The sequence below is a fragment of the Siphateles boraxobius genome, unplaced genomic scaffold (assembly GCF_051911475.1).
Source record: "Siphateles boraxobius isolate OS27281-9 unplaced genomic scaffold, OSU_SipBor_1 41, whole genome shotgun sequence".
Taxonomy (NCBI): Eukaryota; Metazoa; Chordata; class Actinopteri; order Cypriniformes; family Leuciscidae; genus Siphateles; species Siphateles boraxobius.
This window is the reverse complement of record NW_027509042.1, coordinates 13,362,160-13,388,580: the sequence shown is the minus strand read 5'-3', so window position 1 is coordinate 13,388,580 and position 26,421 is coordinate 13,362,160. Positions and strand designations below refer to the sequence as shown.

Below are 26,421 nucleotides of genomic sequence, written 5' to 3'. Positions count from 1 at the left end.
CCGCTGCCCATGGGTAAACTGGGGTCCCCCCGGTTGAACGCTCTGTTGCCATGCTACTTTGTCCTCAGAGTGCTTCCCAGCGCAATCCTAAGCACCCGTCCAAAGCCTGTAGTTCTTTTCGTATACACTAATCTGTGGCGAAATCCTATAGTGCCACAGGACAGGCAGCCGCCTCACTGCATCCCATGACCGTTCTGCTGGTCTACCTGACCCAGATGCTCATGGACGTGCAGGAGGGCGGGGCTGACCCGAGGCTCTTCAGTGAGCTGCACGCCGCCACTGACCTTGCTCTCCGAGCGACGAAAGTGGCCGTACGTTATCGGAGTCAGGTGATGTTAACCATTCTGGGGCTGACCGGTCTGATGTGCACGATGTCGGGCGGACCCGTCTGCTCGACACCCCCATCTCCCAGGTCGGCCTCTTCGGCGGTGCGGTTGAGTGCTTCTGCCCAACAGTTCTCAACCGCCCATGAGCAGATTGAGTTTATTCTGCCCGACGGCCCCGCCGTCTGCTCAGATCCCTCTGTCTGCCCACCGCCGAAGGCGCCCTCCTACGGTCCCAAACCCGCCCGTTCACCCGGGCCTGAATCTGAAAGACCGTAGGTGGGACGCCACAGCCCTCTCCAGCCCCGCCCCCCGCTAAACACCGGGTTAAGCGGCACTTTTGAGATGGGCTGCTCAGAGATGAGACTCAGTACTTTCCAGGAGTTGGTAGCAGGGCCACTCCTTTCCCCGGTGGAGGGCTGGCGAAGAATCCTTATCCAGAAAGAACTGACTCTCTCCTCTCTGAGCATATAGCGTTCTCGGACGACACAGAGCGCCGCCCACAAGCCGTGCTCTCCTCGTCCCCCTCTGTCCCAGAGGCGGTTGACACGGCGTGCCGTCCACGGACCGCTTCGCCCCTGTCCCCCTCTGTCGCCATATATTATATTCTGATATAACAGAATTTTTAACTCACTGCCTGCAGTGGTTCAGGGGCGGTCTCTGCAGTGTATCGCACCAGGGACAAGGCCCAAGAGGATAAAGAGGGACGCAAGGATTTACAAGACCTTGCTCCTCAGGAACCTGATGATCAGAACGTGCTTCTGCACACTTCTGCAACACGATGAGCGTCGTTTAAACACCGAGGCAACATCATTTTGAGGGTGAAGGAAAACAGCCTACTCCAACCCATTTTGCAGGAAAGAGAGCACTGAAGTGATCGAAAAGCTTTCAGGATCTCCTCTGGAGAGAAGACGCACTCAACGACTAGGTTCCACTTCTAAAGGCGTAAGCACGCTACCCATTTCTAGGGGGTGCTCGCAGAAGTGATGGTAACTATCACATGCCTGTGATAGCCACCTGAACCTCCACGTTCAGATGTAAGTCCGCCCGGAATCTCCAGGGGAAGAACGCATGTGCCATCGTGCCCCGTCCCTGAATGAGTTTTCAGGGGAAGTCAGGAAGGCTGTCGATGGGAACCAGGTCTAGTTAGGCCAATAAGGGGCAACTATGAAGACCTGTTCCTCTCCTGACTTGGCACGTAGGTGCAAGCGACGGGCGCAAAAAGACAGGAGCATTGCTCAACACAACATGTAAAGATCACTGGGCTTCAGGAGCATTTTCTGCTCAGCACTTGAGTGTGATAAATTCACTGAGCTTCAGGAGCATTCCTGCTCAACACCTGAGTTTGATAAACTCACTGAGCTTCAGGAGCATTTCTGCTCAACACTTGAGTGCGAAGAACTTCACTGAGCAACATGAGCATTTCTGCTCAGCACTGCGTGTGAAGAATTCACTGAGCTACAGGAGCATTTCTGCTCAACACCTGAGTGTGATGAACTCACTGAGCTACAGGAGCATTGCTGCTCGACACCTGAGTGTGATGAACTTCACTGAGTTTCAGGAGCATTTCTGCTCAACATGAAGTGTGATGAATTCACTGACTTGAGCAGGCGCAAGGCGACCATGAGTCGCAGTCGCTTTTAGAAGGCTCACTGGGGTTAAACGCATTTCTGCGGGCCCCTGGGGCAGCTGAGAGCCAGTGTTTGTCCAAGGGTAGTCCGCTCGGTTTATACAAACACTGGCAGGAAGACGAAACCGGAGGAGCAACTGAGCGGCCCCGGAATGGTCCTGACCCAGCTGGACCCAGGGGATGGAGTCTCCACTTGCCCTGGCTATAACTGTCGTGAGGCTCGATGGCGGCACGATTGAGTAGAGTGGGAAGAGTGGAAAAAAGCGTCCTCAGAAGCTTTTGACTCCAAGGAGGAGGTGACGCGTGAGTTGTAACATGCAAGGGAAGCTTGCGCAACGGTCGCAATGTCTAACAACTCGAGGCACGAATGCCCGTGTAGTCGAGGGTCGCCCCGGCCCCCATTAAAACACGCCCTTTGTACATGGCCCCTCTGTTGAAGAGGGTTTGGCAGCAGACCGGGATTAACTATAGTCACACAGGGTGAGCTGCTTTGCCACGATCACCTCGGGACTCGATCATGAAGCTAGCGCTGAAGCGGTCACATATGGAGGAAGCCAAAGGCTGCAACTACCATATACCCCAGGAGCCTCTGAAAGTTCTTTCAGTGGGACCTTTCTCACTTCAAACACCAGCTGAACACATTCTCATTGGAGAGACGTGTTAGACCGAGTCCATCTCCAAAACTGAAAAAGAGATACTCAGCCCGTGGGCGGGATTACTCTCTTCCAGTTGACCTGAAGACCCAACGGGCTCTGGAGCACTCGAGGGGAAGGACACTGTACTGATACTCCACCCTTACACGCAACACACAGGATGGCCTGCTGGCGACCAAGGGGGAGCTGAGGGGTGTAAGGCTATACAGGGTCACAACCGCCAGACTGGCCCTCTTGGGACCCAGGAACAGATGAAATTGCTCTCTCTTTGAAGTGTGGGTACCGCTTGCTCCGCTTTTTTTTTTTTTTTTTAGGGAGCCAGTGGCAGAACAGACACACAAACAAAAGGCTCCACCCGGCCCTCACCCGGGGGGAGGGAGTGATCGTGCCACTCCAAGAGCATCTCATCCATTCCTGGGCAGCGCCTGGAGCGGGCTGGGCGTCTCTACTGCGGCCGGCTCCATGCTGAGGCCTGGGTGGAGGCTGCTGCTGAGGCCCAGCAGGAGCGGCGGAGCAGGCGGAGGAGCTGCCACCGGCGGCGGGTGGAGGCAGCAGCTGGCCACCGGGGCAGGATGTGCCGGATGACCTCCGTCTGCGCTTGAGCGGCATTGAACTGTTGGATGCAGTTCTCCACTGCGTCACCGACCAGCCCAACCTGGGAAATTGGGGAGACCAGGAACCGAACCTTGTCCGCATCCGCCATACCAACCAGGCTGAGCCAACGAAGGTGCTACTGGACCACCGCGTTGGACATCGCCAGACCGATCACGCACGCTACGACACTCGTGCCCCGGAGGGTGAGGTCGGATGCAGTGCGGTGCTCACCTAAGAGCGCACGGTCTGGATTACCCTCGTGCATGCCATGGGTGCCCTTGCCTGCAGCAACGCCATGGCATGCAAGAGGAAGCGGTTTGCCCACAGGCTTTGTAAGCTCTGCCCGTGGGATCGGACGAAACTCACAGGCCTTAGGGGGGAGACGAGGATCCCCCCAAAAGGCAGTGGCCGCCGGACACAGGTGCACCTGTGTCGACAGACCGCTCCAATGGAGGGACCCTTCGCAACCCTTCACCATTCCTCCATCAAGGGTAATGAGGGGGAAAAGCTATTCAGGCAGTTTCTGGCAGAGAAAGATGCTGTTCACCACCTGATAAGCTCTCCATGCATTTCGGGAAAGAAAGGCACTGGGGCGGCGAGCTGAGAACCAGCGCGGCCCGCCCCAAGACACCAAACTCCAGATTCCAACCGAGACTGAACGGGACACGGTGGAGGTTCCACTCGAGCCCGGCAGCCTCGGTGGCCCGTTTCAGCATAGCTGATAATTCTGGATCCGGCTTGGGCAACATTGAACTCCCGGAGGGAGACAATGCAGCCGAGTCATCATCTCTAGAAGTCAGCTCACCCTCCGATGCTGCAATCGTCGTCCTGTCCTCCAGGGGAGCCCCGAGTGAAACCGCTGGCCCACCCATTACAGATGGACCAGCAGACAACACAGGAGGCTCCGGTGTTTGCAGTGGAAGGGAGGAGTGAGGAGCCCACAGGGAATGGTTACCGGGCGGGACATCCAACACTTTCCTCCGGTCACCCATCCCACACAGCACCCGTGCAAGGTGGGGCATGGTAATGGGGACTCGCTCTCCGGGTTTAACGAAGGCGAGTCTCGCCCTCAACACTGTGACAGTCATGTTCCCACAGTGAAAACATGAGCTGTCCACAAAAGCTGTCTCAGCGTTCTGTAAGCCCAAACACGTGACACAACAGTTGTGACCATCAGAGAGAGACAGGGAACGACCGCACCAAGAAACACACGGGCGGAATGACATCTTCAAAAAGACGCAAATGCACCCGTGTTGCTCTTTCAGAAAATAGGACCGTCAATGGATGTTCTTGCACAGCTAGGGTTTTGACCTGTGGCAAAAGTTTGGTCCTCTATGCAGTTTACTTTGGTCATGAACTGTTCTCTGATACAGGAAGGGACCACCTGACTGAATGACCTGACTGAATATGCTGTTCAAACACAAAAACAGACTGGAAAAATTAAGTCTCAATGAACTGGACAGAATGGGCCATGTCAGCTGAGAGTAGCATCCCAGCTAACAAAAGATGTGGTGAGAAGATTTTGCAAACATTTACATTAAGTTATGAAAACTAATGATAATGATAATTTCTGAAAAAGATCTCTGAACTTTCAAAACACCCAATGTTTTACAAGTTTTTTATGGTTAAGAAACAGTTGAGTTAGATGAGTTTTTATGTTAAAGTTTTGAGAACATTATTAAAGACCAGACAACTTTGAACGAACATTCTATTACCGTTACTGGAAGAATGTTTGTTCATTACAGTGAGAGCACCTTGCTAGAACATTAGCCAAAATTCCTGTTTCATGGGATGGATGGTTTTGCTTCAAAAAATGTTACTTACAACAGAACACAACAGTTAATTCTCTGCAAAAGAGTTCGTGTCTCCCTGCGGTTACAAATCTGATGCGGTGTGTGTTTCAGAAGGTATTGCAGCTGTAAATTCTATTCTGGCTTGGCATAGACCTGATCTGGTAGAAATTGTCAAATCATGAGCAAAATGATCCCCGCCGATTTCAGAATGGCTCGAGATTTCACGCATTAGACAAACAACCTGAGCAGAGCCACAAATGTGGGATAAAGCCTAAACTTTGTAAAGCACTTCGCTCCTGTGTTTTCCTCTCACAGTCCCAGCATACAGCCACACTAAAGGCTTTTCCAAAAAAAGGAAATAGCAAAAATTTCCCCACCACGGTGCCCAGTGAGGGGAGCTAGAAACCTCATTCTGTACTCTAGCTCTGTTTAATCTGGAATTCATATGGAGGAACGTTCGCCTCTGTCTGTCCCGTGAAATGTAGACATGGGTCAACGCCCTGTGGAAATGATGCGTGTGTCAGAGGCCCCGGCTGCTTCTGCGATTCTTTCTCTAGCTCGGTTGGAGCTTCATCGTCCTCCCTGGCAGGCTGCTTCCGTCACTCACAGAGCTCTTTTGCTTTTCTCACCAGCAATATACAAACATAGCCTTGACATCAGAGATCTGCCCTCCCAACTGTAATAAAACCGTCTAAGCACTGCAGCAGTTGTGTGCCGAGGGAAAGCGCTGTTGTATATAAAGGGATGGGATGGAGGGGTGGGGGGTTGGGGATGTCATCAAAGTGTGGTCTGGAATATATGTGTCAAACTGCTGTGATAGAGTAAATGTCTTTTTGGGGGATTTGTACTGCTTTGTGTGACCAATTTAATGGCTGTCAGCAAAAGTGTAACAGCAACTACAAGTAGTGCACTAAATGAATCATCTAATATGAAAAATATGAAGCATAAAGATTTCTTTGGGTATTAAAGTGAGTTTGTGCTGACCTGTGAGAATTTTTATTATCTTAATATAAATATTAAGAAAGTAAGGCATGGCATATGGCAAACATGAGCCCTTTCCTGTAATACTTTATGAAAAAAATATGTCCACGTGTCATTTTTAATTTTCTTCTATTTTTTTATCTTTTCATTTGTTACTTTCTTTTTCAGTACACTTACCCCTGGTTTCAAAGAAAAGTCCTAGACTAAAATGCATGGTTGAGCTGTTTTAACTGAAAGCAACTTGCACTGAAATACCTTAAAATATGTCAGTGCCATTGTTTTGTATCAAGATGCACCCTTATAATGTTTTCTTCTAAGGCACGTTTATAAAAGTTTAATGATTTGCTTATTATATATTCAGTTCAATAAAAGCAAGCAATATATACATATACTAGCTAAGGTACTTTATATATATATATATATATATATATATATATATATATATATATATATATATATATGTATATATATACTTTATACTATTTTTTTTTTTTTTTTTTTACTGTATACATAAACAATGATGGAGTTTTGCATCTTCTATAACCAGCTCTAGATGGTCACTGACGTCACTAAAGTATATCTGGCATTCTGATTATAACTATTAAGACTTTAGTGACCATCTAGAGCTGGTTGTAGAAGATACAAATCCATCATTGTTTCTGTATCATAATTCTATTTAAGCTTGTTTCCCTCACAGAATAAAAAATAAAAAAAATCTTACAATTCTCTCTGTTTTTCAGAATTGTGAGTTTACATCTCGAATTAAGTCGCAATTGTGTGTTATAAAGTCAGAATTGCGTGATATAGCAAGAAATAAACTTGCAATTAACACGCAATTGGAAGTCAGAATTGAATTTGTGTGTCTTTTTTTCCTTAGAATTGGACTTTATATCTCGCAATTCTGAATTTATAACATGCAATTGCGACTTTATATCACGCAATTCTGACTTTATATCTCGCAATTCTGAAAAATAAAGTCAGAATTGCGAGATGTAAACTCGCAATTGTAAGATAAAAAGTCACAATTTTCTTTTAAAATGTTTTATTCTGTGGCGGAAACAATCTTTCATAAATACAGTAAAATTAGGCAAAATACTGCTATGCAAATGCAAAATGCAGTAACCAGACATTTTGTCAAGACTGATGACCAAAATCTCTCAAACTCTCATCTGTCTTGTTATAGAGAATTACAGACAGAGACAGTGAAAACTCTTTGACAATGTGATTATTGGGCAATCAATTAGTAAGTTTGCTGGATAATTTACTAAAAACTAAAGCCCTTTTAAATTTCAGTGTTGCCATTTACTGCAACACTGAATCAACACCATAAACAACTCCATACTCAGCATCGTAAGCCATATATAAATCTCATTCTTGAATAACATGTACAACCAGAGCTAGTTTTCTTTTCTCACATCGCAGAACCTGTCATATACAGCAGTGAATGGACATCTCTAGATACCCACTCATAGCATATGACACTTTTCAAAGAAGGATCATGGCAACAGGGATGGGGAAATAAAATGCACTTTGTTACATTGAACATTATTATTCTTGAGGAGTTGAAAGAACGAAGCTGTGGGCTCTGACTTGACTAATGACATACCTTGATGGCAGTGGAAGCAATCTGGATGTGATGCAGTTTTCGCAGAGTACTCTCTCTGTCTATGAAATAGGAGGCAGCCAGCTGGTGCAGAGCCTCCAGAGTCACAGCCGTGCTGTTACTTGTGTAGTCACTCGCCTCTGCTTTCTTACTCAACTTCCTCTTGTCCACAAATATAGTCAGAGCCTCCTCTCCTAGACAAAATGAAAGAGACTATGCTTATTGATATAAAATCTTTTACAGTAAGAAATTATCTATTTTCTGCACCTGCAGAATGCATTATGGATTCTGATGTAAGCTGTTCCTCTAAGCTGATTGATAACTATTGCAGGGCTAAGCAAAAATCATGATTTTCTGATTAACCATGATCTTCATTTGTGACCCTTGATGACAAAACCAGTCATATGGGTCATTTTTTTAAAATTGAGATTTATACATCACATTAAATCTGAATAAATAAGCTTTCCATTGATGTATGGTTTGTTAGGATAGGACAATATTTGGTCGAGATACAACTATTTGAAAATCTGGAATCTGAGGGTGCAAAAATTTAAACATTGAGAAAATCGCCTTTAAAGTTGTCCATTTATGTTCGCGATTGTGCTGCATTCACTCACAAAAATAAATGTTTTTACACATTTACGGTAGGAAATTTACAAAATATCTTCATGGAACATGATCTTTACTTAATATCCTAATGATTTTTGGCATAAAAGAAAAATTGATAATTTTGACCCATACAATGTATTGTTGCTTATATTCCCACAAATATACCCGTGCTACTTAAGACTGGTTTTGTGATCCAGGGTCACATTTGAACAATCCTTTATTATTTCATTACGCTGATTATTAAAATCCCAAGATCATTCCTTACAATTATTATCGGTGGCTGTGTATTAAGTATCAATGTTTCCAGCACTGCTTTTCAGCATTGAAGACTCCAGTTGAATCTTCGGCACCATGGCAAAGGAAATCATAATTTATCTTGGGTTGAGTTTGGAATGTGAGTTTACAGTTTGTATTGACTGTAAAGCAATAAAAAAATACCTTGTACCACAAATTAAAGGCTAGAAATGCTCTTTTGTTGATTCAAAATCAAACGACTCTTATGAACTGGCTCTCTTTAGTGAATCATAAACCTTTGCACAACAAGTGTAGCCTGATTACCAAAACACATGACTCTTATGAGCTGGTTATTTTAATGAACAGTTAAAAAGACGACTTACCGGTTTGAATAACCCAGAAACACTGCGTTTTATCATTTACAGCACTGGCAGATAATGTAAGCAGAATGGACATTTATAACTTCTACAAATAGATCGAAATCTAACTGAGATCTTGTAAAGCAGAATTAAATCAGGAAATCTGTATCAGTTCCCAGCCCTATAAGATAAAGCAGATCAGTGTGATGTTATGGTTATACTGTATATGCTCTGTGATTCTCTCTGCCAGTTTGTATTCCGGGCAAATCTCTGCTTTAAAGCCAGGACTTGCATCTCCATTTTCATGCTCTAACCTTACACAATACTGCTTGTTTTCCAGAGCAGTGAAAGCCACATCAGTTGTGTACAGTTGTGTTGCATTACGTGAAGCAACTTGTAAGCGTAGGCTTTTGCGAGTTTGAGAACTGAGCGAAATAATGTGTGCAGATTTCAGAAAGATAACCTATTCTGGACAAGATGCCTTCTGTTGACACCTGCCTCCTCTTCCAAACACACAGTGGAAGAAGTAATACATTATGAGGCAGTAGGAGGCAAAACATGTCACAAATGATTTTCCTTGGTGTGGAAATTGAGATGTAAATATGCATGAGATGTATCAGTGTCTCTTTGGAAATAAAGAAAAGGAAACACCAGCTCGGACAAAGTAGGTATAATGACCTTTGTGCTAAACCACCAGGAGGATGTGTCACAAAAAATATAAATTTCTACCTCCTAGTGTAGCTGACAGTAGAAAATGGGTCCCATATTTCTTGATCAGGTTGTCAGTAATTAGCTGGGCAGTGGGTCTGCGTCCCAGGAGTCGAATGTTCCTTATAAACTCCGGGGTGAGAGGCAAGGGGGAGTTCAGGAAATCCTGTCGCTCTACAGCCAAGTTATTCACTTTCCATCGGCCAAATTCCCTGCATGAGAAAAACAGAGACAGTAAACAGGCTTGTCCCTAATGATCTGTTTACATTAACATTTCTCAACTGTTTTGGACATGATAGAAGGAGGCCTGCATGGCAGCCAGTGCCCCTGCCAAGCTGCATCTCAAGCCTCAGGTTCTCAGAACATGTTTCATTTGGGGGGTGAATACCATGCGTTGGGAGCTGCCTCCGAATGTGCAGCTGACAGGTGCTACGCTCAATAAACACTTCGTGACAGAAATCTGCCCCGACAGAAAGACTCATAGAAGCCTGCCCTGTGGTGACAACCAATACCTTTCATAAAAAAGAGGAGGAGAAAAAAAGTTAAATGAAAAAAGAAAATGAAAATACTGCCACAAAGCTCTGAAATCCTTCAAGTCAAAAGACATACAAACAATAACCCAGGCTTTGGTGACTCGTGCATTTTTGTGACGTGTGGGATGGGTGATCAGAGGATCATAGTGAGGCTTCCCCGCCCAGTAACCAATCCCTGTTGGCCCCTCACTCCTCTATCACACCGTAGTTGGTAGAGCCCCCCGTTGAGTGCGCTGGTCCCTCTGTAATGGACCGACCAGCCGTTTCATCCGGGGCCCCTCCAGAGGACAGGATGCCGATTGCAGCATCGAGGGTGAGCTGACCTCTGGAAATTATGACTCGGCTGTGTTATCTCCATCTGGGAGTGTAACATTGCCCGAGCCAGATCCAAAAATGTCAGCTATGCTGAAACGCCCACCTGGGCTGACGAGTGGAATCCTGCACTGTGTCCCGAACAGTCTTGGTTGGATGATTGGTAAGAAAATGAGTGCCTTTCTTTCCCAAAGTGCATGGAGAACTTACCAAGTCGTTGATGGCACCTTTCTCTGCCAGAAACGGCTCCTCCAGAGTAGCTCCTCCCCCCTCACTATCCTTGACGGAGGAGCGGTCTAGGCTATCCCTCCAGTGGAGCGGTCTGTCGTGACACAGGAGCCCCTGTGTCCGGTGAGCGCTTCCTTTTGGACGGAGGATTACAAAGCCTGTGGGCAAGCCGCCTCCTCTTTGCATGCCATGGCATTGCTACAGGTCGATCAGGCCAGGGCACTCATGGACATGCACGAGGGTAGCCCAGACCGTATGCTCATAGGTAAGATCTGCACTGCAACCGACCTTACCCTCCGGGGCACGAGCGTTGTGGCATACACGATCGGTCTGGTGATGTCCACTTTAGTGGTCCAGGAGCGCCATTGTTGGCTCAGCCTGGTTAATATGGCAGATGCGGACAAGGTTAGGTTCCTGGACTCCCCAACTTCCCAGGTTGGGCTGTTCGGCGACTCGATGGAGAACTGCGCCCAACAGTTCTCTGCCGCCCAAGCGCAGACGGAGGCCACCCGGCACATCCTGCCCCGGCGGCCCGCTGCTGCCTCCACCCCGCCGCCGGTGGCAGTTCCTCCCCCAGGCTGCCCAGCCAGATGCTGAATCCAGGTGGCAAGTGTAAGGCCAAGCAAACCTGACACAGGCCACCCAGGGATGGGGGAACGAGCTCTTCAGATGGTTACTCTTCTGCCACTGCTTCCCCGGGGTCCAGCGGTACACGACTCCAAATAAAGAGCCATTTCCTCTTTTCCTGGGTCCCAAGAGGGCCAAACTGGCAGTGTGCGATCCTGTAAAGCCTTGCAACCCTCAGTCCCCTCTTGTATCCCCAGCCAGCAGCTGGGTGTGGTTCGAGGACACGGTCACGCCTTTTCACGCACCCTCTGCCGTGACGTGGAGACAGGTAAGTGTTGTGTACCACACTCAGACCCCGCTTCGGGCCGCCTTTGGGCCTTCCAAGCTGGGTCCCTGTCCTCCACCTCGCTGCCCCACCCCAGGTACGTCTGTGATACCTCTGGTTCCCTGGCCCGGTTCGTAGAAGTGCTTCCCAACCGGTCCAGTCGGCTCCTCCGAACCATCAGACTCGGCTGTACGATTCAGTCCGCCCGGCGTCCACCCAAGTTCAGCGCTGTTCGTTACACTTTGGTGTTGAGTGAATGTGCTCTGCCATGCGTGCGGACATCGCACTCATCCTGGCGAAGCATGCGATTGAATCGGTTCCTCCAGCCGATATGAAGACCAGCTTCTATAGCTTGTACTTTGTTGTACCCAAGAAAGGTGGTGGGTTATGGCCAATCTCGGCTTCCCCCATATGATGACCGCTTCAGCACTGGCTTCACAGCCGAGTCCCGAGGTGGCCGTGGCAGAGCGGCACGCTCCGTGTGACAATCACCTGGCCTGTCGCCAAACCCTCAGCCCGTGACAAGAGCTTTGTTTCTCCGTGCCAGCCGCCCCTAGAACAAGTGTCCACCAAACACCGGCTGAGAGGCCAACCTACAACGGGCATGCAGTAATGGGGCGGGCGGGCCTCCGACTGCATTGGCATTAACTGCCTTGAGTTGCTGGCAGTACACCTTGCTTTGATACACCGCTGCTCAGCAAGCTTGTACAGGTCTGTACAAACACTGCGACCATTGTGCTATGCTTCCCTCGCATGTCACAACTCGCCCGCCACCTCCTAATTGGAGTCAGAAGCTTCTGAGGTCGCTTCATTCCCCTTAATTTTCCGGCCTGCTCAATCATGCTGCCTACTAGGCCTCACGACAGCCTAGGAAATGTGGAGACTCTATCCCCATGTGGTCCAGCTGTTCAAGGACCACTTCGGTGCCGCACAGTTATATCTGTTTGCCTCTCCGGACTTGTCCCATTGCCAGTTGTTTTACTCCCTGACCGAACGGAGTACCATTGGCACGGAGACACTGGCACACAGCTGGCCCCGGTGCCTCCGCAGAAATGCGTTTCCCCAGTGAACCTTCTTGCACAGCCCTGTGCTAAGTCAGGGAGGAGAAGGAGTAGGTCTTGCTAGTTGCCCCCTATTGGCCCAACTGGACCTAGTTCCCCTCGAACTTAGGCTCCTCTCGACAGCCCCTTCCTGACCCATTCCTCTGAGACAGTTCTCAGGGACGGGGAACATCTGGCACCCGCATCCAGACCTCTGGAAACTCCATGTCTGGCCCCGAAAGGACGGGACACGGAGGTTCTAGGTGATCTACCACAACATGTCGTAGACACCATCACTTCTGCGAGAGCACCCTCTATGAGGCATGCTTACGTCTGAAGTGGAACCTGTTTGTTAAGTGGTGTTCTTCTCTCCGGGAAGACCCCCTAAGATGTTCGATCTCTTTCGTGCTTTCTTTCCTGCAAGATGGATCAGAGCGAGGGCTGTCTCCCTCCACCCTCAAATTGTATGTTGCCTCTATGAATTGACGCACATCATGTGCAGTGGATACAATCCATGGGGAAGCATGATTTTATCAACAGGTTCCTGAGACCCCGGCCTGGATGTCTGCCTTAGGTTCATACCTCTCCCTTGAAAAGGGGACCAGGTGGTGAGCCTGCAAGTGCTGCCCCAGAGGAGGCAGAGCCAACCCTGGCTTTTCTCTGTCCTTTCCACTCCTTGCGGTTATAACTGGACAGAATGCAAAGCCTCAGGACCTCAGACCAGCTCCTGTCTGTTATGGAGACCAGCAGAAGGGAAGGCTGTTTCCATGGCCCACTGGATAGTGGTTGCCATCATCTTGGTGTGTTTACCCAAGGTGCACCGTGCCCACCTGGGTAGTGAGCCTCTCCAAAGAGAGAGTGTAGCTCCTTCCTGGGCGTTGACACAGAGTGCCTCGCTGAGAGATGTATTTAGAGCCTGGGGGCTGTGCGACACCAAACAGGTTCGCTAGAAAAATAGCCTATGTGTCGAGCCGGTTGCTTCCCGTGGGCTCCCTTCACATGAAGCCAGTTTCACTGTAAGCCCGGTTTGAAGTGCCGGCTTGCACCGCCATTCCCCTCCCATGGACTGGATACGTGCGCCATTCTTGCTCCAGTAGATTTCCTCTTCAGCCGAACCCTGTTGAGTTCCTCCACACCCTTCAGCAACGGCGATGGCGATGGCAGGCCTAACACTCGTATGCACTCGTGGAACCTTTCTTAGGCTGGATCCCATATGTTGTGATCCCTACGGTGATCCCATAATTCTTCCACGGGACGGCTCCCTGCGGTGAGCCCATGTCTTCCATTGGTAGAGCCCGCTCTGCCGTCACTGTATGGTGAGTCTCCCCCCTGTTATAGGCTGGAGCGACTTCAGTGACATTCCATATGTTGTACTGCTAGGTAACACCCAGTCCATATGTGTATCCTCCACATGTTACCTCCCTTCAGGCAGAATGTGGTTTCCACAGCGTATTCCTTTCCAAAGAAAGGGAACACTTTCCCAGTGGTCTTGTGGAACAGCAGTGACTTCCCTGGCCTAACCCCTATCCCAACTCCGCCTCAATAATGCGGGGGGATCAGAAGGCTTTTGTCTATGCACTGGAAGGCGGCAGCACCATGGGCGTTTTAATTGGAATCCCTATCAGTCGACAAGTCGACTTTGTCGAATGTGAGTAACTGAAAAGGAACGACTCGGTTGCGTATGTAACCCTCGTTCCCTGAAGGAGGGAAAGGAGACGTAGTCCCGTCGCCACGATTGCTGGACCACCACTGATTCCGGGCTCCGCTCGGCTCCGAAGCGAAAAACAACTGGTGCGTGCATCCACTTCCGTATTTATTCCCGTGCCGTCGGGCAGAGTATGAGATGCAGATCTTGCACGCCAATATGCATTGGCTTGTTTATACAGTACTCGAAGATTACAGGCTCCCTAGGCGTGGTCCCAATCAGTCGACACATCGACTACGTCTCCGGTCCCTCTTTCAACGTAACCAAGACGTTTCTAAATCTACATGAATGATATTTTTATGAGTAGTCAATAAGACATAAATTAACTGCTGATAGCACTCCATATGTCTACATATTAAGGGAATCAAATCAATTTGTTAAAAGTCTATGAAATATATGATTAAAATGTATTTTAATTTAAAGTATGAAAGGATACAGCAGGCTTGGCTTGTATTTAGAACATTTAGCTTGTTCTGTGCACCTACATTGTATATACCAAATTAGTTCTTAGCACAGTTTTAATTAAGCCGACTGATGCAATCCAAACTGCTAACAATGAAAACAAACAGGCCTTTAATTCAACTATATCTTGTAGTGAGACATTAATGCAAAGACATACATTAGAGGGGCAAGTCACCTTTTAAAGTAGACATAAATTGTTGTTTGAAAAATTTTATCTGGGCTAATAAACTTGAACCGGTAGTTGACGTAAACACAGCCTAACGAACCAATGGATTTTCCTTAGAGCAAAATACTAAAATAATTTGTGCCATTTATTGCAAGATGAGTAGCTGATGAAGCAATTAAAAAACTTGTTTTTAATTAGCCCTGACAGAAACTATTTTGTTTCTTAAGCGACAGGTCAAGACTAATGCTCTTCTTTGTCTCACCAGCAACAACTCACAATGCATACAAAAATAACACATTTAATTCATGCAGTTACAGGTAATTAAGTATTCAAGCTTTTTCCCTCTATAATTCTTTCTACCCCCGGTCCTTATTTTTAAGCAATGCATTATGCAATTATTCATACACTAAAATAGGCAGATGCCTCAAAAGGCATTGGCACAATCTCACACTCAATGTATTTCAAAACACCCTCCAGTCACTATGCGCCTTTCTTCTATATGAGCCTGTCCTATCAGTTAGCTGAGAAATAGTGAGTAACCTCATGCACAGGTGATGGATGGAGCTGGGGTGGCCTTCTGAAAGGGGATCTATCACATTAAATCAGGAGTAATGACAGAGGCCTCCCGACCCAGATGTTTGATTGATTCATTCCAGCAAACGCCCTTAATTCCATCTGCTGTTTTGCAATTCATAGGGGGCAAAAGTGATAGCATTATGTCAAAATTATGTCACAAAAACACACATTATTAATGTATGGCTGAAGCTGTTGTTGAATTTATGTCAGAATATAATTGTCGTTAATTTCATAAACTACGCCCTCAGCTGCTGTAAACATGGTAATATTGCATTTGGCATGTGCTATACCCGCAATTGGGACTATGACTGCTTGCTTGAATTTCGAATGATCTCTCTCAATTTCACATGGCACCATGATAAACCACTTTTTAAACTGGACAGTTCTTTGGGAACTGTGATGAGCTAGCCTTCAGGAGTTCAAAGGTGTCCACAAAGAGGAAAGTAAAGACAGAAAATCCTCCCTGTCATTCTCGTTCCCGTCACCGCTGAGCACGATAAGCTTGGATTGTCTTATCAGTTAAGGCTTTGTGTGAGAGCAGTTTAAAGGCCTCTCTAGGAAGCACTCTTTGGGACTTCTGCTGTGCTATATGAAATACTCATTACGACCGTAGTCATCATCAGTCTTATTCACACCGGCACTAAAACCGACCCTGCATTCTGTGCTTTGTTTCTCAGCTTTTTGTTGCAGAACAAAAAGTACTCAAGGCTTGTGTCATAAGCTTTTATCTCTGCCTTTAAGATAAGTATTAAAAAGATGATTTAAATTTCATACAGAAGGAAGTGGACCAAAAAAAGAGAACAATTTAAATAAGGGCAGCTGTCATCATGAAAAGAAATAGCATTTTATGAAATGACCTTTTACAAGCAATTTCAAAATGATTTTCCCACTCACATTATTAAGATTGTGAGAGAGAATAGCCTTAGTCTGTGCGCACATCAGCATCTCTGGAAATTATCCCATGGAAGTGGTTCAGTAAAGCAGGTGGTATACTTGGACCCTGTCTTTGAATGTTGTGACATGGCATTTCCCCAATATTCTATAAAGTGAAATCTCCCAAATAAAAAAAAGAGCTATTTCCAACAAAGAACTCATTAAAATTCTTACAAATTCAATCAAGAAGAACGTGGAAAATTGAAGGAGGGATGAGATGGTGCACTTTCATTACCCGGATGACAGTGTTACACACCACTGTAAGTAGGAGAAGCACTTCTGGTAATTCATCTTCTACCTGTCATTACGGATTATTTGAATCGAGCAACGCAACAAAGCTGTGCTTGAAGGAGGAAAAACTATCATCAATATAATATTGCCACTTTTAATCTCTGTAGGTCTGCTACATGCATATGTTGTTATCCGAAAGAAAATGCACTGAAAAATAGATTGTTTGAATAAAATGCTCTAGGCTCTGCAACATATTACAGAGAATCTGCACTCGCTTTACAAGATGTGATCTGATCTACTGATGTCACAAACATAATAGGAGATTTTTATAAACGCTAAGCTATGCCGTATTTATCTTTTTTATGCATTAACTGTTCACAATTCTCACAGTTCAAAGAACAAGCAATTGATATCCAAATCAACATAACTATAGATCAGCTTATGAATTACTTTAAAAACATGTATGGTAGATCTGAGTGAAAGTGATGATAATCAAACTGCGTGCCCTGGATAGCTTAATTCAATTACTTAACATTTTCAATTACTTAACAAATATAAATAGATGTATTCACTGTACTGAAAATGTCGTCATTAATTTAACCATTGAGATTAAGATTTCAAGATTTAAAAGCACACTTTTTCTTTTATTTACATTGTTTTAAATTACCCAATATGTTAATCTCATGTTTTGTTTTGTTTTAAGCAATGTGCAGTACGTGTATAGCAAAGTGCTTTTTCTTATGCCGGGTTCAGACTACACAATATCCGCCCGAGTATGGCACAATTTTTTGATGTAGGGTGTCGTGGTCATTCGTAAACGACAATGTGTGTCAGGCCGCAATAATCGGTCATTTATCTTGTATATTGTGTCATAGAGGACGACAACTTACCCTGCGCCTGTGACACTTCACAACGTTCCGCCAGAAAGACTAGCATGTTTATTTTTTTTTTGGTTCTCCACGAAGGGTTCCATCACATTTGTGAAACTGACCAATAGGAGCTCAGAAGCTCTTCCGTACACAGCTTTTAAACATGGTAAAACAAAAGAGACAATGGTATTGGTGCTGCTAAGTGGAATTAAGCAATGGAGGAAAGGTTCATGGAGCTATGGCAACAATACACCTGCCTTTATGATGTTTCCTTTAGGGACTACCATGACAGAGTAAAAAAAAAAATAAAGGCTGCAGAACGATAGCAGTTGTGCTTAAGCAACCCGGTGAATATTGGAATTAGCATTAAACTTAGCACGCTGCTTCGGTAGCCATTGTTTGTTTACGCTCTTGTTTCCAGAAGCCAGTTACTAATTCAACCTTTCCAATGACGTCCCATACGTCATTAAAGATGGCAAGCAATGACTGGTCGGGAAGCAACGTGTAGTCTGACATGATTCTTGTCCACGACACAAGAATTTATGAAGTCAGTGACAGTGACTTTCGTAACAGACAAAAATATTTGGCATTGTGCTTAATCACAAGATAACATCAAATGATCAGTCATGAAACATGAAGCCCTCATAAAACAATTGGTACATGAAGCATGACTAGAGTAATTATCAACAAAATAATATTTTTGAGTGATTTTTGAGGAACAAACTCATCTCAACATCACAAGACAACAAATAACTAAACATAACAACAAGATCAACAACAACTGTGTGAATAAATGTGGCAAATTGTCAAACAATGCAACTGTAATTATTCATAGCCCAGTGCATGCTAGGGAGGATGTGAATGCAAAATAATTTTCAGGCTAGGCCTACTTGAACAAAATACAAAGTATATCATAATAGAAACTGTGTTTTAGATGCATTACTTATGGTCCTATAAGTTTAAATACATTTTGCAATTAGAAAAAAAATATAAAGTATAATATAATATAATATAATATAATATAATATAATATAATATAATATAATAAATGATTGAAACATTGCCCTAGTTGTACTTAAATAGTCTAAATAGTCTTTCTATTGAATGAGAAATGACTATATTTAAATGTTTTACTTAAACTCTGGCATGCATGTGAAAGCTGCACCTTTTCAATTAGTATTTTGTTATAACAAACTTATTTAATCAAGGAGTTGTTGTAATCTTCCCCTAACACAGCCTTGCCGCCGACAGTAGTCATCTGGGAACAGGTGATAATGCAGAGTAATAAGAATTAAGAGTGCACTAATCAGTTGGCCACATGATAAGACTATTAATCTTGCAGAGGGTGCGCTGAGCCTCTGATGCACCAGGTTTAGCCAACAGACAAGAAAAAACTCCAATGTTTTGATGAAGGGCCAATCAGAGCAGCCATGAAGTAGCTCCCACAACTTAGAAGATGTCAACTGTGGTTTCTGAGAACAGATGGAAATTCGATAACTGTCCCTGCAATGATGGGAATGATGTATGGGAAATCATCAGTAATTTAAGAGCTGGAATGTCTGCTCACCTTCTAATGGACCAGAAATGCAATTCAACATACAGTATATTTTATATAATGTTAATGCTAACAAGTTCACTTCAACAAATCTAAGGCCTTTAGAATACACTACCATGCAAAGGTTTGGATTTGGTTTGATGTAATCATGTTACTCATGTTCACCAAGGTTACATTTATGTGAAAAAAAAAAAAAAAAAATACAGTAAAAATAGTAATATTGAAATATAATTACAATTGAAAATAACTGTTTTCTATTTTAATATATTTTAAAATGTAATTTATTCCTGTGATGACAAAGCATAATTTTTCAGCATCATTACTCCATCATCAGTGTAACATGATCCTTCAGAAATCATTCTAATATGCTGATTTGGTCCTTAAGTAACATTTCTTATTGTTATCAATGTTGTGATGTTGCTTAATATTTTTGTGAAAACCGTGATAGATATATTCAGGATTATTTTATGAATAAAAAATTCAAATGAACCATGTTTATTTGAAACACTTTTTTCAGCAAGGATGTAAAAAAAAGAAAATCTCTTAATTTCTTTAAAAAAAATTAAAATAAAGTACTGACCCCAAACTTTTGACGTGTAATGTTTTCATTGCCAGATTATTCTTGACTAATTATTTTATTCAAGCCCGTTCATTTGTTTTTCATAGACTCAGGGAATAAAAATAAATAATAATCAGTCTGTTGACTGATCAGTTATATAGCAATTGAAAATACACAGATCTTCATATATTTTAGAACTTTTATTATATAGCACGACAAAATATGTTAAGTTAATAAGTAAAGTATTTTTATCCAAATATGATACATCTAGTAACTTTATATAGATAATTCTGTGCTGTAAATAAAATTTCCCATTACTGTCAGTTAAATGGTTTAAGTTCTTTACATGTGCTGATTTTTGCACTGATTATAACAGAATTGTTTTATAAAAACAACAAACCAGATTAACAGAGTTGGGTAAAATTCTGGAAAAAAACATAAATAAAAATAAATAATAAACTCCATTCCAATTCATGAGTTGTAATTTTAATTTAATTGTCTACATCTACTGGAAATTGATTTGGAATGAAAGAAGAGGAAATTACTACTTGTTCTGATTCAAATAAATTCAACACACACAATGCATTCCGGGAAACAAAGTTCTATAAAAATAGAGTGTTGTCATTCTGATAATTTTGAGAAGGCTTCTAAATGTGGCTAGATTGATACATTCACAATGTTTAAATTAATATATAGTATATATATATATATATATATATATATATATATATATATATATATATACTGTTACTGTATATAAGAAAGTGGGTTGTAATCAAAACGTACGTAAAACCTATCATACAGGCCTCAATTCAAATACAACTAACCTGTAGATCTTGTATCTCGTGGAAAATCCCTGACGATTCCTCTCCACAAATTCAGTGTACTCTTGTGAGTGGTGAAAGGGGCCCTTATCAGAGAGAAGCCAGTCCAGGGGGCCTGCAGGACCTTCTTCAGCTAAACTGACAGAGCTTGTCAGCCAGCAGCGGAGGCTGAAAGTCAGCAGCAACAGCTCCCATAGAGCCATGGGGGAGCAGCACAAGGCTTCAGCTCTGGTGCAAGACCACACTCCACCACCCGGCACTGAAGATCAGCATGGCTTCGGCCCCACAAACACTGACCTAAACACACACAGCAGGCAGATTTACACAGAAAGGACAAAGATACATTAGTAAACACTTAGTCAACTTCACCTCCACAAACTCTCCAAAACAACTGTTCATTTAAGTGAAAAGTGCACAGAGAGAGAGAGAGGAGAGAGACAAAAAGAGAGGCAATTAGCAGAAAATTCTGTTTCTTGTCAACACAGACAGGGAAGAAAACTACGATGATTCTTTGTGGGAATAATCTAGTAATTGTCTGTAAGTGAGAAGTGTAATGAATTCACATAAAAATGTTCTCTGCATGTTAATGAGTGTTTTAGTACTTCAGAGGAACAAAGTCTCACCAAATTAACAATAAAATAATGTAAGTGAAATAATAAGATCCTCCTGTGCACATGCTTCCATTTTTAGCATCCACTGTGCAACTGCGCTGGTATATGAAATGGAGAAGTTCTCCTTAAAAAAAAAAATACTGTATTAAACCAAATTATTTGTAACTCCACAAGCTTTTTGGTAAACAGATGCCATGAGAACATTTTCTACATCTCTTTCAGTAGTTAGCTCTCAGCGTCTCCCGCAGTCCCGCCCCTTGTTCTAACCCTGTTATTATTTCCATATTTCCACCAAGTGCTGTCATTCTTCACGGCCGTGACCAAACCAGATGTTGGAAAAGAGTCTCGTTACTGTTTTCTGATGACAGTTTGTCAAGTCATGTGTGTCATGTGACCATATGTGTGGGCGACGTTCAAAAATACTCATACTTATATGGAATAGTGTGAAAAGAAATGCAAATACAGATGAAAATACAGACCTAAATGTAACATGAAATATAAATGCACCACACTGACACTGACTGTCAGTGCTTAGTATAGCCTAACGTCTAATTACTGTGATGTGCATATCAAAACAGTAGTGCTATTATGCCTACATTTATTGCAGTGCAGATAGTGATGGGATGAGCTGTTGGGCAGCATATCAGCTCATTATATATTTTCAAGCTTAACATTTCAAGTCATAATCATAAGATGTCCACCTTTGGCATTTATTCCTATGGGAGGCCATTCTTGGATGATGCATCTATACCCTAATCTCCCACAGAATATAATGTATGTTACATGCTGTCACACATTCATAACGGTGTGAATACAGCTCCAATCCGGGCTACAATGCTTTCTGCTGTGATTACAGCAGATTTAAAAGCAAGGCTTTTGCTGCATGACATGTAATTCTTCAACGCAGACATCCGTACTTCTCCATGCATATTGATGAGGACGTCTCGGTGGAACACAGTAACCACTCAGTAGGGATCCTACAATGCGCTGCACTTGAGCGCCACAGTGCACCACAAAAAAAGGGCCTTTCAAATGCCACAATCTCCCCGTTTCCATCAGCAATTCTTTTGACTTGCTATTTTTCTGCCTTGAGTAACACGTGCTTTGCTTTTGTGTAAAATCACTGTTTACATTTCTCCCAAGAGCAAACCATTGTTATATGTGTTCTAGTTCTTTTTTTCTCATCTTTTTTTTTTTTTTTTTGATGGTAGCTCTGCTTGGAAAGTGGCAACATAAAAAAAGTGACAATTAAAAGACGTTTAATGTAAGTCACAAGGGCAGAACGGAGCTTTGAGATAGATTATGCTTCTGGCTCATGGTCTCTTATGTACTGTTGAGCTATTTCAGCTTAGTTCTTTATGAAAAAGCAAAATACACTAATTTCAGTGTATTTCTTGTAGTTAAGTTCTTCATTCAAAAGCAAGATTGTGATCTCTTAAACTCTCCAGTTCTTTGAGATCAAACCTTCAACCTTGATTCAACAGATCAGATCTTTACCTGAATGCTATCTTCAACCACCAAACACATGTAAACATGTATTCATTGAGAGCACTGTTCATTTCAAAGCAATCTGCTGCTATAATCACATTATCTCCCCCACCCAGTGCAGTAACAGGATTTTGGTTATTATCTACAGGAATAATATCAGGTATGTGTCATTCCCTTTTTACAGGGGCATCATCAGACAATATCTGTAGTTACAAAAACAATACACTTCATCAAATGCTGTTAAACCGATCCACCCTGAAAGAGGAACTGAAGTAGGCTATACTTTTATACCACAAATAAAACATCTAGCCTGAGAGATAAATGCATTTTTTATCATCAACTGTGGATGCATGAAAAGCACCAATGGTGCCACTTAAATATAATTGAACACCAAACTGGCTTGAAATATCCTCAGGCTGGTATAAAATGTCATAAAAGTGACAATTATTTTGGTTCATACACAACTTTATGCTGATTAAACCACAGCTTGGAACAATATGTATCTTTCAGACTTGTGGTGATAAAAAGTCTGAAATACACATTTAGGTCTTTATTTTACTACACTTTGTCTGTTTGCGTGTATAGATTTCTAATAAATTCATCAAAAGTTGTCGTATAAATCATCCCTCTGCTCCGCGATCGCTTTCTGCACCCTGCCATCACACACACCGTTAGAAAGCTCTCTCTCTCCTGAACAATACTGCCGGATCCAAATATGGTAATTTACTTTCAGCAACCAATCGTGAAAGTAAAAGGGGGGATTTAACTCTAAATGTGCAATCTCATTGGCTGATGCTAAATCTTAAAAGCCCGTTTTCTCAAAATGACTTTTCTCTCATACTCCAAGTCCGAAATCTTCACTTCAGTAGCACTTATATACACCAAACTTTCCAGTCTAGTACCTAGTTATATTATGAAGACATTTGCAGCGGGATTTGTAAATATATTATTCCTAGCCTGATTTATATAACATTTTATTACAAAAAACATGGCGAAAATAATTTTTTTAAGGCTATTGGCAGTATATTCTGATTTAAAGGATAACAAAAGTAGATATCCATAAATCCCTCTGTAATTTTTCCCCATCTAATATGTGAACACAATGAAAAAATAATTTTGAACCTGGCTTTATCCAATACTAAGATTTCGTTTTTTAAAATATAGGCAAATTAGCGCATATTTAATTAGATAATGCCTCATTAGCATATTTAAACATTAAATTACAGAAAACTTGTAATAATTTTTTTCTCATATTAATGTAGTAATCAACTGGCAAAGTTTCATGGTGATATCTGCTAGTTAAAAAAAATACCCTATCCACCTGTAGTGTCTCGCCTTAAAACAAACTTTTATTTTGATGGGTTGCCGTGAAGACCTTTGAGTTTCTGTGTGTGTATGATATGGCGATAGTTTCTCTCAAATGAAACGGTAAAATGCTCGTGCAGTGACTCTCAGATTGGCCCTGGAGAGGAAGTTCATCATGTCCTCATATCGTGCGGCAGCAGAGACTGAAACATGCGTGAGCGTAACGCGTGCTTCAGTGTGTGTGTGTTTGTGTGTGTGTGTGTGTGTGTGGTAAATGAAACTGCACGTCTGCGCCATTCATTCACGCAGAACATGCAGGGTTAATAGCATAGTTTAATATTCACAGACACTAGTATAATACAACGTGGTGTATATTGGTTACAGTGCTCCTAGTAAAAAAATTAGTCTGGAGCCACCCGCTTAGATAAACACGAAAGCGACTGAAAGCAGCTCCTATTAGTGGGTACCAAATATACCAGTACAACAGAAATGCTGGTATCAACACATTTTAAAAATTTCAGAACCGACTTGGTACCAAAGTACTGGTACTTTTGACAACACTAATCCAAACTATAGCAATGCCTTCATATTTTAAAATTTGAACAAAATTATAAACGCTACACTTTTGTTTTTGCCCCCATTTTTCATGAGCTGAACTCAAAGATCGAAGACTTTTTCTATGTACGCAAAAGACCTATTTCTCTCAAATATTGTTCACAAATCTGTCTAAATCTGTGTTAGTGAGCACTTATCCTTTGCCGAGATAATCCATCCACCTCACAGGTGTGGCATGTCAAGATGCTGATTTGACAGGATGATTATTGCACAGGCTGGCCACAATAACAGACCACTCTAAAATGTGCAGTTTTATCACACAGCACAATGCCACACTGCCCTACAAAGGCAAAAGACCTTAACTCGCTAGAGTGTGGAACTGAGAAAAAAGACTTTAAATTTTTTTAGTTGTCCCACCAAATTAATTGTAGGTAGGACAGTGGAAATCGTCTGACTGTCGGTTATGACTGTAACCCTAGATGCATCGATGACGCTTTGGGAAAGTCCCTGCGTGATTGCGTCTGAAGAACATGTGTCAACTAGTCCAATGGCGAGAATGAGCATGACGGGCGGGTGACGTCATGACCACGAAAGGATAAAAGTACACCCGGTTTAGATCGGATAGCTTCGAAAAAGGCCCAAGCAAGTCGATCACAGATATGTAGGAAGTACGGAAAAGTGATGCATCGTCCCGTTCTCTACTCAGGGAACTAGGGTTACAGTCTTAACCTGAGACGTTCCCTTTTGAGGGAAATCGCGATGCGTCAACGACGCTTTGGGAATGAGAATGCCCGAACGCCATACAACCAAGAACTCGACTACTCACTTGCTAACCGTCTGCTTGGATGCAGGAAGGCCTTTCTTAGGGGGCCCAAAGCACACCAATAATTGATCAGACTTTCTCCACTGGGCATATCTGTGGACATAAGTATCCAGTGCTCTGACTGAACAGATGAGGTTCAGTTTATCCTGGTCTAAATCCTTGAAGGGAGGAGGACAGAACGCCTGCAGTACGATAGGCCGTGGTACATTGGTTGGAACCTTAGGTACGTAATCGTGCTTAAGATAGAGGAACGCTTTGACTATCCCGGGTGCAAACTCAAGGCATGAAGGAGATACCGACAGGGCCTGGAGATCTACTCGTTTAAGTAAGGAAATGGCTAGAAGGAACACAGATTTGAGGGTCAGAAATGTTTCTGAAACAGACTAGAGAGGCTCAAAGGGAGCGACAGATAGACCTTCTAGAACAAGAGCCAGATCCCAAGCTGGAATTCTGGTACTAACTGCAGGCCTCAGCCTCAGGGAGCCACGAAGGAAACGTATATAACGTATGAGAGGATATCTTCCAATAGATAAACCCCCCAAGGGGGCATGGTAAGCAGCAATAGCCGCAACATAGACCTTCAGTGTGGAACGAGATAACCCTGAAGCAAAACGATCTTGCAGGAACTCAAGTATTGAACCCACAGTGCAATTAACTGGATCCCATCACCAAGAGGTAAAAACTGTCCATTTCAGGGTGTATAGCTTCCACGTGGATGGAGCTCTGAAGTTTAGTATGGTCTCAGTTGAGACACCAGAGTCTATGAGTCGGGCCCCCTAAGAGGCCAGTCTCACAGGTTGAATATTTATGGGCGGGGATGGAGGATCGCTCCCCCCGCCTGAGATAGAAGGTCCCTCCTGAATGTTAGCTCCAGGGGAGAGCCGTCGAGAAGGGATATTAGGTTCGAGGACCACACTTGGCTTGGCCAGTATGGAGCTACTAACAGAACACTCACTCCGTCCTGGCGGACCTTCTCCAGAACTCCTTGGAGCAGAGCGATTGGGGGAAATGCATACAGACGTAGCCTCAGCCACGTCTGCACCATTGCGTCCAGACCCAGTGGGGCTGGATGCGTGATAGAAAACCAAAGTGGACAGTGCGTCGTATCCTGAGACGCTAACAGATCCACCTGTGCCTGGCCATAAACTCCCCAAATGTGCTCCACCACCTCGGTGTGGAGCCTCAATTCCCCGGGCTTCAGCCTCTGTCTCAACAGGATGTCTGCTCCTATATACTGATGTCCCGGAATACAGACTGCTCTCAGGGA

General features: G+C 43.7%; 1 protein-coding gene across 1 annotated transcript in view; it reads right to left on the bottom strand.

Moving 5' to 3' along the window:
* brinp3a.2 (bone morphogenetic protein/retinoic acid inducible neural-specific 3a, tandem duplicate 2) overlaps nt 1–26,421 on the bottom strand; it is a 69,925-nt gene that overhangs the window by 21,454 nt on the left and 22,050 nt on the right. The window contains exons 2-4 of the mRNA XM_077198493.1: nt 20,376–20,669; nt 9,509–9,699; nt 7,581–7,771 (exon numbers count right to left, since the gene is read on the bottom strand). Of these exons, the coding sequence (XP_077054608.1) occupies nt 7,581–7,771; nt 9,509–9,699; nt 20,376–20,575 (582 nt within the window). The 5' untranslated portion in view covers nt 20,576–20,669. The remainder of the gene's footprint in view (nt 1–7,580; nt 7,772–9,508; nt 9,700–20,375; nt 20,670–26,421) is intronic.